Genomic DNA, 15,635 nt, shown 5'->3' on the forward strand with positions numbered 1-15,635 from the left:
TATGATCTGTGAGAATAAGTGCACCTAACCTCAGTGACAGCTAGTTCCCAAAATAAGTATTGGAGCTGCAGATAGCAGTCTCCTGTCTCCCTCCCCCCCCCCCCCCAGTATCCTACAGTTGACTCATGCTATCAAAGTGGAGAAAACGAGACACTTCTTGGGGATATTACAGGGAAGAGTTTTGGTGGAGGGATAAGGGAAGTTGATGGAGAAGTGGGAAGACAAAAAATGGGTGTCTACCATCTTTGTTCAAGAAAGAGTCTTCTCATTCTGCTGATTATTCTTGTTACCTGTCTCTGAACCCCTTTATATAGTTTTAGAGATATGGTGACCAAGACTGAGCGCACTCTTCTAGGTGAGGTTATACCATTGATTTGTATAAGAGCATTATAATATTTTCTGTGTTATTCTCCATGTATTCCTTATACATTTATATATTTTTTTTGGTTTTGGGGAGGATTTTTTTCTGCTGCTGTGCATTGAGCAGAAAGTCACTGAGCTGTCCACAGTGATGCCCAACGCTTTTTGCTAAATTGCTGCAATTAATGTAGGACCTTAGAAGCAGCAAGTGTAGTTCAAATTATTCTGTTTGTTGTGCATTGCTTTAAGCTGTCAATGTTGAATTCCATCTGCCATCATATTGCATGTTGTTTATCTAGTTTGGCTAAGTCCCTCTTAAATTCCTCATAGTCTTCTCAGTTCTTGACTGAGCTGAATAATTTTTGTCAGCTGCAAATTTTCATAGAATTATAGAATATCAGGGTTGGAAGAGACTTTAGGAGGTCATCTAGTCCAATCCCCTGCTCAAAGCAGGACAAACCCCAACTAAATCATCCCAGCCAAGGCTTTGTCAAGCCGGGTCTTAAAAACCTCTAAGGCTGTTTTGCCACAACACTTCTCCCACCTTTTCAGATCACTGATAATTATTATTTTCAGTCCTCATGTGGAACCTTGTGGCAGTCTGTTGCTAATCTCTGACGTGACAGAAAGTAACCATTGATTCCTACCTTTTGTTTTCTGTCTTCTAGCCACAAAAAATGTTAAGGTTGGCTTTGGCAACACTAAGGAGTATGCTTCCAAAAAGAGTGGCTCAACAGGGACAAATATGATCATAATCTAAGAACTTCAGTTACAGGGGAATATTTTGCCTTTTTCAAACTTCTTGTAGCCTTATATACGAGCCTTGTTTAAGACAGCTAGTCATAAAATTAAGGAACCTGATTAACTAAAAACAGAGTGAAATTGGAAAAGTCACCATAATATTTTTTCAGTATCACCAGAATATAATTTAAGAGATTTGTGATGCCTATTTATTTATACAATTGCTACTGGGACATAATCATTCTTTAGAGCTATAGGCACTTCATTAAATGGTAACACTGTAATCACCTAATGATAATGTTCAATTACATCTTTTTTTTTTAGTTTGTTGTGTTGCTGTGAGAAACTGTTTAGAATGTCGACAAAGACAGAGAGAGAGGGTGAACAAATCTTCACTAATCAGCAGTAAAACTCAGGACACTCTTCAGGGTGTCACTGCAACAGCAATGACCAAGGTAATCTAATGTTGTTTACATAGATTGTACCAGTGCTTAAAATGAGCAGGAGATGATAGTAGTTAATTTCTAGATTTCTTTTAAAACAGAAGCTGAATTGTCACCCATTTCCTGGCTCTCAAAAGAAAACCTTTTCTTTTTCATTGAAACAAGAAAAAAATTAAAAGGAAGAAAATAGTTAATTTAATGGTATGAATAGAACTGTTCTCCACACTTTACTCTCTCTCCTACTTCTGCTCCAGAGAGCAAATCTGCTCCCCCACCCTATTGCAATTTGACCTATCTATACATATTTCATTGATTTCTAACGCCTCATGAGATGCATGGCCAAAGCCTGCAATCAGATCTTTGTTGGTGGACTCTTAGATCCTTGTAGAATCCCATTAACTTCAGTGGGGCTCTGTGTGTAAATCGTGGTCTGTCTTTGTGGATATGACTCCAAGAATGGGGTCTAAATTTGTTTGTCACTTACATTTCAGTCACTTTGGTGTCCTTATTATTTAAGTTGCTCATCTCTGAATATTCTCCAATTTGTTCACAGTTTTGGGGGTTGAAGGGCCGTAAACTAAATGTACAGAGACCATCCCTGGTCTCAAAGATGATACTTTGGTATATGCAGCCCAAATTTACTTATGATAATCTCATTACTACTTTCACAATATAGTCTCTTGCCACAAAATACAGTTCAGATAAGACTTATATCCACAAATATGTTTACCCCAAATATTGCTAGATTATTTTATAAAACCATATCAAAAATATATTCTAGCAATTTTGCCAAACTCCACACAAGACAAACATTGGACAGTAGAAGTAGAACACTTCTATATGTTAATTATTATTTGGATTGCAGTGTTTATTGTTTAAAGAAAACAGGTCACATTACTGTAAGTAGAATACTGAACATGCATGGCCTGCATGGGACTCTAATAATAATTCCTTGTATAAAATAGAATGAGGCTGAATTTTCTAAGTTATTTTCAATTATACAAACACATTTTCAGCCTATCACATGCATAGGAAATACTTCTTATTAATAGTACAAAAAAATTAGTCTTCTCTGGGTACAGTAAATATGCTAACTACTAGAGAGTGGTGTATTTGTCTAGTAGGATTAAAACATTGCTTTTGAAGACCATAAACAATTATGTATTTGACTATTCAGTACAAATGCATTAAAATAAGCATCACTGTGTTTGTAGAACCAGTAACTGAATGTTGCCTTTTTTGTCTTCAAGTTAGTACTAATGTATTTAATTTATTTATTGGGGATCAAATAAATGCATTGAATGAAAATATCTGTACAGTTTGGAAAAATAATTTTACATTTTTAGACACCATTGGAAAATGTTCCTGGTAACCTTTCCCCAATAAAGGATCCTGATAGACTTCTTCAGGATGTTGACATTAATCGTCTGCGAGCAGTTGTTTTCCGTGATGTGGTGAGTAATATGGACTGTGGTTTTTCTTTTTGTAGTATATGCACTAATAGTTAAAAGAAAGATTAATGTTACAAATAACTTTCATCTTAAAAAAGGACAGCCTTGGAAGCTGGATGGACTTAAAATCTGTGTTCACCTCCAAAAAATGCTTTCCATATTTTGGGGGAAGAAATCTGCCAAATTCTACATAATTTGTCTTTCTCCTTTTTCTTACAAAATGAAGTGTTTAATAAAAGTGATCTTATTTGGTAAGAAAGATGCCTTATATAATTTCATTGCACTTTACAAGCTGAAACTGATATGCAAACTACATGCAAGGAAAACTTCAACAACCTCTGAAATGCAGCAACCTCTGGGGTGAAATGTTGCACCTCCTTATTGATGCAACATTTATAATCATATAAGATCCAGTTCTGTGGTGGTGCTGAGTAGCTTTATATAACCCATCTATGCTAAATGACTTTAGTATCTCTTCTGGCAGTATTATAGGGGAATGCATGCTGAACCACAAATGCTGATGTAGACTTCTCAGAATAGTTGCTGCATCTGTAAATGGCACAGAAATAAATATAATATCTTCACTCATTTTATGCTATAAATTTATAGTGTGGTCTGGAAGTAAGAGCAAGTGACTGGGAATTCTGACTCTTTAGTTCTATTGCTGAATTTGCCACTTGTTTGTTGTGAGATCTTGGGCAAGTCACTTAACCTTTCTGTGTTTAGGCTTATCTGTTCATTGATTCATAGATTTCCAAAGCCAGAAGGGACAATTGTGATCATCTAGTCTGACCTTCTGTGTGTCACAGGCCATAGAACTCCCAGATTAATTGCTAGAGTATATCTTTTTAGAAAATATTTAATCTTGATTTAAAAATTATCTGTGATGGAGAAACACTCCTAGCTGATTTTGGCTCATAATTGTTTTCAGCTTTGTGTAACTGGCTTTAACACATCAAGCATATACATATTGCTGATTTGGACTTGAGTCTTCTTTCACATTGTAATGTGATCAAGTCATGATCACTTGTACTTGAGCTAACTTTAATTTTTAGTTCTGTGATCAGTTACTATTTACCTGTTAGAAGAAGGTCTAATAAAGGATTCCTTTGTGTTGGTTTCAACACTTTTCGAGTTAGGAAATTGTCACCTATAATTTTTACAAATTCAAAGGATGATCTAGTACTGGCAGCATGAGACTGCCAGCATATGGCACACAAATTGAAGTCCCCTATGATTACACGTTTTTTTTTCTACATGTTGTAGATTGGTATGTAAATTGATGGTCATCCTGTTCCCTAGTGTGGTTTGGTGGTCTGTAGCAAAGCACAAGATGGCGTATTATTTGGTGTCTATCTGTTAAGACATTGATTCGTAAGCATTCAAGATCATTTTGTTCTGAGTGCATCAGAAACAGATAATGCTATTTTTTGACACAGAGGGCTATTCCCCCTCCTCTTTTTCCCACACTGTCCTTCCTAAATAGGTTATTATTAAATGATTATTTTATTATTATTTTATTATTAATCATTATTAAATTATTTTAACATTCCAATTAGTGTATAGGTAATTCAAGAATTGAATTGTAAGCAAGTATAACACCTAAAAGGGTTGATTTTTCTAAAACATATTGATTATCTTGATTTAAAAGTTCCATGTAAGTATCAAGTATGATACATGTGTTTCTTTTTCTCTCACTCAGGATGATAGCAAACAGGCTCAATTTTTGGCTTTGGCAGTAGTTTACTTTATTTCTGTGCTGATGGTCTCCAAGTACCGTGATATACTAGAACCTCAACGGGAGACTGCAAGATGTGGGAGCCAGGCAGGTAGAAATATCAGACAAGAAATAAATTCACCAACAAGTACAGGTACATCTATTTTCCCCACTTATTTTTCATTTTGTTTTTCAGAATTTCCTTGAAATGGTAAATATTTGACTACAAAAACTCTTTTAAATTGTCTGAAAGGTGTGATGGCTAATTAGACTTTTGTTATTCTTTAGTTTCTCCAAGCTTCTTTAATATGTTGGTTGTTAATAAGTTAGATTTAAATTATGAGCTTCTGCTTATTGGGTTTAACTTACTTTCATTTGCTTATTCTGTATTTATGCATCCATTTTTAAATTTATATGTACATTCAATGAAGGAGATGCTTGTGAATTTAAAGTTTTGAAAGGACAAGATATTAAACTGTCAAAGTAAACCTAAAAATTGCCATTTGTCTACTGTGAGCAGCTATCTCTGACTCTAAATGCACTGTCTGAAGTTTGTAATCAGCAAATACAGCTAGCTCCGTAGTTGAAGTTACTTCTGTTTAAACTTAGTCTTGTGAAAAGCTAATATAGCAAGGACTACTAACTCTCTTGAGTCCCGCTGTCTTGCTAGTTTGGGTCTGCATTGAAAAGCTCCTGGAAGTCTAATATACCAGAATTGTTGCCTTTATTGCATTCTTTACCTGATTAGTGTGAATTCTTATTTTTTCATGGCAACTGATATCCCAGTCTTTGGGGATACTATCTGTCAGCTGCAGAACCTGCCAAGAGTTTAGTATCCAAATACGTTCCTCCACTGTTTGTAATGTTCAGTCTGCCAGTCCAATGGCTTATTTAAGCAGATTGGTTTATGACTGTGCTCTGTTTTCTCTCTCAGAACAGCCATATAAATATATTGGAAAAGAGTGATTAGAAATCAGTGGCCAAATCTCTGCATGTTGTTTTTCATGAACATGTTGCTTCTTGTACTGAATTTGATTTGCTGTCTTAGTTTCTGGAACTGCTGATTTACATATCACGTATAATGTAATTTAAATTCATGTCCTATTTGCTTTTATTTAGGGCTGTCAAATGATTTAAAAAGTTGCAATTAATAGTGAGATAAAAAAAGTTGTGATTAATCAGTTTTAACCACACTTTCAAACAATAATAGAAAACCAATTTAAATATATTATAAATATTGGGATGTTTTCTACATTTTCAGATATATTGATTTCAATTACAACACAGAATACAAAATGTATACTGCTCACTTTATATTATTTTATTACGAATATTTGCACTGTAAAAAAGATGAACAGAAGTAGTATTTTTAATTTACATCATACAAGTACTATAGTGCAATCTCTTTATCATGATAGTGAAACTTACAAATGTAGCATTATTTCTTCATAACTGCACTCAAAAAACAAAACAGTGTAGTCTCTAAAGTTTTACAAGTCCACTGAGTCCTACTTCTTGTTCAGCCAATCGCTAAGACAAACAAGTTTGTTTACATTTTCAGGAAAACCGCTTCTTTTTTACAGTGTCACCTGAAAGGGAGAACAGGTGTTTGCATGGCATTGTTGTAGCGATCATTGCAAGGTGCCAGACATGCTAGTGCCAGATATGCTAAATATTCATACGTCCCTTCATGCGTTGACTTGTAGATTGTACTATTTTTTTTGTTTACGGTGCAAATATTTGTAATACAAAAATTTTATAAAGTGGGCACTGTACACTTCATATTCTGTGTTGTGGTTGAAATCAATCTATTTGAAAACGTAGAAAAACTTCCAAAATATTTATAATAAATTTAAATTAGAATTCTGTTATGGTTTAACAGTGTGATTAAAACTGCAATTAAATCACAACTTTTTTTTTAATCTAGTTAATTTGTTTTGCATTAAAACTTCAGTTAACTGGAATTAATTGACAGCCCTATATATTGACAGCCCTTTTATTCATTTTATCTAATTCACTGTTATATCTTAGCTTGCTTACTTTCTACCTTTGTATGCTAAGCTTTTTTAAAAAAAATCCATGTCCTCATTGGCTGTTTTCATTTAATAAACTTATATTTAAATGGTCAGCTATGAGAAACCATAATTTTATGTTGTATTTAATGTGTCCTTCCTGGTCATATGCTGTGGTGCTGGAGTAGGAAACTGCTTGTTTCAATTAACTATTTCAGCCATTTTTGTCTTTGTCTTTTTCCCTATAAATGTTGTTCTTATGATTCCCTACTAATTGGTCTGATGTTTCCTATCTCTTGATACATAACTTGTTTCCTTCCTTCAGAAATGCATTTTTGTTAATAGTTCCATAGTTGCATGTTTCAATGAGATAGGACTTCTGCCATGGATCCACAGTGGATCAGATCACAGGCGATTATTAGCTGGCTCACATTTGATTCCATGATTTTCTCCACAGTTGTGGTCATACCATCTATCCCTCACCCAAGTTTGAACCATGGATTCCTTGCCAAGTTAATTCCTGAGCAGAGCTTTGCCCACTCATTTTACAAAGGTAATATTAACATCATCTCCTAACCTGTTTGGGTGTCCTTATTTAATGTAATGTAATTAAATAACTAACCGTGATGTAATTGTTGGTAAATAAGCATACGCCTCAGGTTACATGGAGATCAGACTGTCACCTGATGAGAATACCCTTAAGACAAGGCTTTCTTCCTGGCTACATTTTCTTTAGGAAATATCTTTCCTACTTCCTCTACCATTTGTTCATTTCAGTGACACCTACTAAATTAATTAATAGTAGGTAAACAAAAAATTAGTGTTAAGGTAGAGAGAGATGAGAAGGAAGTTTTGAATGTTTTTGGTTTGGGCTTATTCTTTTTCTTCTTGCTGCAACAATACCTCCTTTAGTTATGAAAACAAATCAGACCTATTCTAAAGATATTGCATACAGGGAATAAATTAAATCTTCAGTACTACTTTTTTTGTGCCCCCTTTCCTCACACCCCCTACCTTTTCTTCCTTTCCTTTTCTTTTTTCTTTCACTTCTTGTTTGTATGTAAACCTTTATATTGTATATAATGTAAAGTTTTATTTTGTGTGTTGTTGATTGCTGTACTGTGCTATTCTGGAGAGAGACAGTTTCTGCAGTCACAGCAAATGTTTTGTAATACAGGCTGGTTTTTCAGATAGAAAATATGCATATGCATGGACTATGTTTTTCAAATGTAAGGGATTTGCATATGTACAAAGTTAAATAGGTACATTTGTAGCCAAGTGTGCATGTGAATTTCCCAACTTGTGTGCACATTATGGTGGAAGTGCAAAAAGTGAATGGATACAACCATACTTTATCTGATGATCGGGCTGTCTGTGTCACTCTGATAAAAACCTAAAGAGTAAAAAGAATGATAAATACAAAGAAAAAATAGTAATTAATTCTGTAACTACTTCTGATAAAATATGAGGAATAGGATGACTTCCTAGTTCACTAAGAATACTTAGCACTTATATGGTGCTTTTCATGTTCCAAGTGCTTTACAATGTTAAACCCTTCAATCAAGCATTCTCACAAACAATGTTTGGTGGCCTCGGAGTGTGGTCACCAATTCTTTCTGGTGGCCGCTCTGACAATTTTTCCTAAAATACTTAATTAACTTTAGCAAATACAAAAACATGCACATATACATGTCCAAATCATTGTTATTTATTTATGTGGGGTTTTGTCTGCAGACGCAATAATAAAAATAATGTACAGTTGTCTCTTATTTTTTACTGAACCAAAATGGAATCGCAACACAAATAAGTTGCTCTGCATGTTCTTGTCTTTTTTGTCGTTTCTTTTGCGCTTTTTTATAATTAAGACTTGCTAGGTAGTAAGCTAGCTGGGAGACACTGAAAAGTCATATTAACAAACATACAAATATTGTTTTTCACAGCAGAGACTTGCTCAGCCCCAGCAAACCAGGGAGAAATTAAGGCCTGGATGGGGAGGTGGGTAGGGCGGCAGCAGGGGCTGGGGCAATGGGGGGATGGGTGGGGGACTAGGGACGGCAGCGGATGCTGGGGCAACGTGGGGGGTGGTGAGCCTGGGGATGGCACCGAAACCTGGAGCTTGCTGCTGTGTGCCCAGAGCCTGCCGCCCCACTGGCTCCAGGAAGGTAGGGAACTCACACCAGTTGTCTGTTCCTCTGGCATTTGTGACTCCAGAGGCAGGCAGGGCCCAACCCCTTCTGGCGGCCCCAGGTGAGGAGCTTCTGCTCCTCCCGGCCTTATCACTGCCCAGGAGCCTGTGGCCACAAGAAAAGCCACTGGTGGACGCATTTGAGAAATGGTGATCTATTAGATAAAGTTCTGTATGTCTCAGTCCCTCATTTATGAATCTTCATAGTTTATGACTTCAATAATTCATTTCAAATTCAAATGTTTCTAACCTGAATTTCAGTATTTTTCCTCCCATAAAGTTTCCCCATTATTGCCAAAAATAAATATTATATATATATATATATATATATATATATATATTTAATCTTTTTTACTTCAGGATCATTCAGTGAGCTTTTTGTCACTTCAGTGTGCTAATTTAATAATCTTAGTTGTGACATAACCGGCATACTTACCCACCCTTTATAAAAGGAATTGTATGCTGTTAATTCAGAAGTGCTGCAAAATAAACCCTAAAATATATTTGAATCCTGTTTCCTCATTACTTTCTTGTTCCGCATTTATAGCACCTTTTTATATAGCAGGCATTAGGATATTTCATTTTTAGCCACATCTGCTTGCAAATCAAAACATACAAAGCAATACAGACAATTTAAAAAATATTAAATTTTATGCAATAAAAAGGATATATAAACAAGATTAATATTGTTGTTTGTACAAAATATGGCACTTGAAATAAAGACAGGTAGCAAACATAGAAAAGATTAGTTTTGCCATTTATATGCAGTATGGTTCTTGAGATAAAATATAAGTAGCAAGAGTGTAAAAAAAAAAGTATAGATTCTTAAAATAGAGCGGATGGGTGGACATACAGAGTAAATCAAAATATTTAAGAGGAGGCTTTTTTTATATCCATCATGTCTCCTCTACTGTACATTACAATAATAATTTTGCCTTCAGGAATGGGCAGTAAGTTTGTCTCATTTGTTAAAGTCATATATTTATTGAACATATATATTGGATTTAACCAGGCCTTACACTGAGTATGTTAAGAGTTCATTCTTTGCCAGCCTATTGTTATAATTGTGTTGAAAGTTTGGTGAGATATTAGCAGCATGTTCTATCACTATTGTTGGAATTATGTCAGGGCTCTTCAGGGCTGGAACATTAGTAATTCAGGAAGAAACACTGGCTGCTTATAAGCAATCAACCTTTCATAGAATCATAGAATATCAGGGTTGGAAGGGACCTCAGGAGGTCTCCTAGTCCAACCCCCTGCTCAAAGCAGGACCAATCTCCAACTAAATCATCCCAGCCAGGGCTTTGTCAAGCCTGACCTTTAAAACGTCTAAGGAAGGAGATTCCACCACCACCTCCTTAGGTAACGCATTCCAGTGTTTCACCACCCTCCTAGTGAAAAAGTTTTTCCTAATATCCAACCTAAACCTCCCCCACTGAAACTTGAGACCATTACTGCTTGTTCTGTCATCTGCTACCACTGAGAACAGTCTAGATCCATCCTCTTTGGAACCCCCTTTCAGGTAGTAGAAAGCAATTATCAAATCCCCCCTCATTCTTCTCTTCTGCAGACTAAACAATCCCAGTTCCCTCAGCCTCTCCTCATAAGTAATGTGTTCCAGTCCCCTAGTCATTTTTGTTGCCCTCCGCTGGATGCTTTCCAATTTTTCCACATCCTCCTTGTAGTGTGGGGCCGAAAACTGGACACTGTACTCCAGATGAGGCCTCACCAGTGTCGAATAGAGGGGAAGGATCATGTCCCTTGATCTGCCGGCAATGCCCCTACTTATACAAACCAAAATGCCATTGGCCTTCTTGGCAACAAGGGCACACTGTTGACTCATATCCAGCTTCTCATCCACTGGAACCCCTAGGTCCTTTTCTGCAGAACTGCTGCCGAGCCATTCGGTCCCTAGTCTGTAGCGGTGCTTGGGATTCTTCCGTCCTAAGTGCAGGACTCTGCACTTGTCCTTGTTGAACCTCATCAGATTTCTTTGGCCGAATCCTCTAATTTGTCTAGGTCTCTCTGTATCCTATCCCTACCCTCCAGTGAATCTACCTCTCCTCCTAGTGTAGTGTCATCTGCAAACTTGCTGAGGGTGTAATCCACAACATCCTGCAGATCATTAATGAAGATATTGAACAAAACCAGCCCCAGGACCAACCCTTGGGGCACTCCACTTGATACCGGCTGCCAACTAGACCTGGAGCCATTGATCACTGCCTGTTGAGCCCGACGATCTAGCCATCTTTCTATCCACCTTATAGTCCATTCATCCAGCCCATACTACTTTAACTTGCTGGCAAGAATACTGTGGGAGGCCATATCAAAAGCTTTGCTAAAGTCAAAGAATAACATGTCCACTGCTTTTCCCTCATCCACAGAGCAGTTATCTCGTCATAGAAGGTAATTAGATTAGTCAGGCATGACTTTCCCTTGGTGAATCCATGCTGACTGTTCCTGATCACTTTTCTCTCGTCTAAATGCTTCAGAATTGATTCCTTGAGGATCTGCTCCATGATTTGTTCAGGGATTAAGGTGAGGCTGACTGGCCTATAGTTCCCCGGATCCCCCTCCTTCCCTTTTTTAAAGATGGGTACTACATTAGCCTTTTTCCAGTCGTCAGGGACCTCCCCTGATCACCTTGAGTTTTCAAAGATAATGGTCAATGGCCATGCAATCACATCCGCCAACTCCTTTAGCACCCCTAGATGCAGCACATCCAGCCCCATGGACTTGTGCTCTTCCAGCTTTTCTAAATAGTCCTGATCCACTCCTTTTGCCACAGAGGGCTGGTCACCTCCTCCCCAGTGCAGGAGTCTTGGAGCTGACCTTGTTCATGAAGACAGAGGTGAAAAAAGCACTGAGTACTTTAGCTTTTTCCACATCCTCTGTCACTAGGTTGCCTCCCTCATTCAGTAAGGGGCCCACACTTTCCTTGACTTTCTTCTTGTTCCTAACATACCTGAAGAAACCCTTCTTGTTACTCTTAACATTTCTTGCTAGCTGCAACTCCAAGTGCGATTTGGCCTTCCTGATTTTACTCCTGCATGCCTGAGCAATATTTTTATACTCCTGCCTGGTCATTTGTCTAATCTTCCACTTCTTGTAAGCTTCTTTTTTGTGTTTAAGATCGGCAAGGATTTCACTGTTAAGCCAAGCTGGTCGCCTGCCATATTTACTATTCTTTCTACACATTGAGATGGTTTGTTCCTGTAACCTCAATAAGGATTCTTTAAAATACAGCCAGCTCTCCTGGACTCCTTTCCCCTTCATGTTATTCTCCCAGGGGATCCTGCCCATCAGTTCCCTCAGGGAGTCAAAGTCTGCTTTCTGAAGTCCAGGGTCCGTATTCTGCTGCTTTCCTTTCTTCCTTGTGTCAGGTTTCTGAACTCGACCATCTCATGGTCACTGCCTCACAGGTTCTCATCCACTTTTGCTTCCCCTACTAATTCTTCCCTTTTTGTCAGCAGTAGGTCAAGAAGAGCTCTGCCCCAGTTGGTTCCTCCAGCACTTGCACCAGGAAATTGTCCCCTACACTTTCGAAAACTTCTTGGATTGTCTGTGCACCGCTGTATTGTTCTCCCAGCAGATATCGGGGTGATTGAAGTCTCCCATGAGAGCCAGAGTCTGCAGTCTAGCAACTTGCATTAGTTGCTGGAAGCTTCATCCACTGCATACCCCTGGTCTGGTGGTCTATCGCAAACTCCCACCAGGACATCACCCTTGTTGCTCACACTTCTAAACTTAATCCAGAGACGCTCAGGTTTTTCTGCAGTTTCATACCGGAGCTCTGAGCAGTCATACTGCTCTCTTACATACAATGTAATTCCCCCATCTTTTCTGCCCTGCATGTCCTTCCTGAACAGTTTATATCCATCCATGAGAATACTCCAGCCATGTGGCTTACCCCACCAAGTCTCTGTTATTCCAATCACATCATAATTCCTTGACTGTGCCAGGACTTCCAGTTCTCCCTGCTTGTTTCCCAGACTTCTTGCATTTATGTATAGGCACTTAAGATAACTCGCTGATGATCCCGCTTTCTCCGTATGAGGCAGGAGCTCTCCTGCTTATGCTTCCTCCCGGTATCCCACTTCCCCCTTACCTCAGGGATTTGGTCTCCTTCCCCCGGTGAACCTAGTTTAAAGCCCTCCTCACTTAGTTAGCCAGCCTACTTGCGAAGATGCTCTTCCCCCCTTCGTTAGGTGGAGCCCGTCTCTGCCTAGCACTCCTCCTTCTTGGAACACCGTCCCATGGTTAAAGAATCCAAAGCCTTTTCTCTGACGCCACCTGTGTAGCCATTTGTTGACTTCCACGATTCGATGATCTCTTCCCAGGCCTTTTCCTTGCACAGGGAGGATGGACAAGAACAGCACTTGCACCTCAAACTCCTTTATCCTTCTTCCCAGAGCCACGTAGTCTGCAGTGATCCGCTCAAGGTCATTCTTGGCAGTATCATTGGTGCCCACATGGAGAAATAGGAAGGGGTAGCGATCTGAGGGCTTGATGAGTCTCGGCAGTCTCTCCGTCACATCGTGAATCCTAGCTCCTGGCAAGCAGCAGACTTCTCGGTTTTCCCGGTTGGGGTGGCAGATAGAAGACTCAGTCCCCCTGAGGAGGGAGTCCCTGACCACCTCCACCCTCCTCCTTCTCTTGGGAGCAGTGGTCGTGGAACTCAGTTCCCTAAGACAATGCATCTCATGCCTTCCGATCAGCGGAGTCTCCCTCTCTCCCTTCCCTCAGATGTATCATCTAGTCCACTCTCCGCATTATTCATATGTGGAGAGAACATGAAAATGGTTGCTTACCTGTATCTGCATTGCTGGTACATGGACGCTCCCCTTTCTTCTGGAGGTCACATGTTGCCAAATTTCTTCACCATCTTTCTGTCCCCGCTGCGCAGCCTGCTCTGAATCTTCAGAATGTTGTGCCTGTAGAAGCATATTCTGACGTCTGTCCAGGAAATCTTCAGTTTCTCTTATGCAACGCAGGGTCGATACTTGTTTTTCCAGACCTTGAACCTTCTCTTCCAATATGGAGACCAGCTTGCACTTTGTACAAACAAAGTTGCTTCTGTCCTGTGGAAGAAAGACAAACATGTCACATCCTGTGCAGGTCACAACAGCTGAACACTCACCATGCATATTACCTTCTTTCTAAGAGCTTCCTCGGGTGTTGTTGTAACTACTCATAGAAGCCTGCAAGATGAAAGCCTCAGTGGGCTTTCCCCAGGCAAACTCCCTCTGTTAGCCTCTCTGCTGTTCTCTGCTCAGCTGGTTTGCAGCTGACTGCCTTTTTAAAACAGTCAGGCCCACTCAAGGCTCACCTGGAACAAAGCACTCCCAATTCATACTTTTTAAAAAATCAAGCATCTGGTCAAACTGACAAACTGTCCCTGCAACAGACACTCAGATACTCACCAGCACAGCCCCCCTAATGCAGCACTTAATGTACCTCCTCTCGGACAGATCCCAGGGAAACTCCCTCTGTTAGCCTCTCCGCTGTTCACCGAGCTGTTCACTGTTTTCCGCCTAAGGCCGCAGTTCAGTTTCTTGCAGGAGGAGGATGTCAATCATGTTGTTCTGCATAATGTGAACTAGGAAGTCACTTTTTGGTCAGGACATATCTTCAGCCATGGCAAATTCAGAGTGATGAGCCTATGAGTCTCTTAAAGTGGATCTGGAGGGAGTCACTGTTTCCATTGTTGTACAATCTGGGATTTCACTGAGCGATGTTCAGATGATGACATTAGTTGTCCCTTAGCATGTAAATTTTCAATAAGGCAAAGGCACAGGAAGTGCTTCAGGTTCATTGTGGGTCATGACCACTGCCCCCAGAAGATAGTACTTTTTGGGTTGACAGCAGCCCCCAAGGTATTCACCAAGTGCTCGCCTAGGATTGCAGCTCATCTATGTTGTTAGATCCTTCCAGTGTGTTTGTATCTGGGCAACTGACTCAAAAGACCTCAATCTTAGAGCATAGTATTTCACTTCAATCATATGAGTTCCCCTATTCATATCTCTTAATCTGCAAGTAAGCAAAGAAATCTATCTTGGCCTCAATTTTGGTTCTGACTTTTATAGAGACCACCCTAGAACCTACCAGGGCTCTGTCCTAACTCAAGTCAGGTTCTGTGAGCTCATCCAAATGATGTCATCCAAGTGGTCCAAGCGAAAAGACCCAGTGACATTTTATCTGAGAGCAATAGGCTGGATAGTGGCCTTTTGTCACCACCTTTGCAAGTTAGTGGGAGCAACCCTTGTGCATCTGGTACAAAAAACAAAGATTCTTATCTCAGATATGGTAACTTACCCTTTTAGCAGCTGGAAGACTCTATGCTGTGGTTGACTTCGACTGAGAATGTCTTGTAGTGGCTGTCCTTTCAGATGGTTCCTCAAATGGTGATAGGTACATATCTTCTCATCTAAATTGGGGTGAAAATTTAGACTCTAATTGCCTATGGTTTTTGGAAGCTTCAGGAATTAGATCTCTGCATATAACTTGCTAGAGTTCAGGGCATTACTTTCTCCTACAGATCAGAGAGTAGCCAGCACAGATTTTCAGACAGTGTGGGTCTCACGTATCACTTTAATAGAATAGGGAGAAAAGGGAGAGTTTGGGTGCTTCAGTGGTGTCAGAAGGCAATTAGTCTGTTGGAATGCAGTATTTGGAGAAAAGTGCCCCCTCTCCCCAAAACATAGCCAAAATCCTGAAGCTGGAAAG

The 15,635-nt window shown here is 39.3% G+C and overlaps 1 protein-coding gene across 6 annotated transcripts in view; it reads left to right on the plus strand.

Annotated features, from left to right (window-relative positions):
- Nucleotides 1–15,635, plus strand: part of NBEA (neurobeachin) — an 848,497-nt gene that overhangs the window by 349,015 nt on the left and 483,847 nt on the right. For 5 of the 6 annotated variants that reach the window (XM_073341812.2, XM_073341823.2, XM_073341834.2 and 2 more), the window contains 4 exons: nt 1,426–1,556; nt 2,891–2,998; nt 4,698–4,866; nt 7,182–7,277. In XM_073341812.2, the coding sequence (XP_073197913.1) occupies nt 1,426–1,556; nt 2,891–2,998; nt 4,698–4,866; nt 7,182–7,277 (504 nt within the window). The remainder of the gene's footprint in view (nt 1–1,425; nt 1,557–2,890; nt 2,999–4,697; nt 4,867–7,181; nt 7,278–15,635) is intronic. The other variant, XM_073341854.2, reaches the window with a different exon arrangement.

This window comes from Lepidochelys kempii, chromosome 1, assembly GCF_965140285.1.
Source record: "Lepidochelys kempii isolate rLepKem1 chromosome 1, rLepKem1.hap1, whole genome shotgun sequence".
NCBI classification, from domain to species: domain Eukaryota; kingdom Metazoa; phylum Chordata; order Testudines; family Cheloniidae; genus Lepidochelys; species Lepidochelys kempii.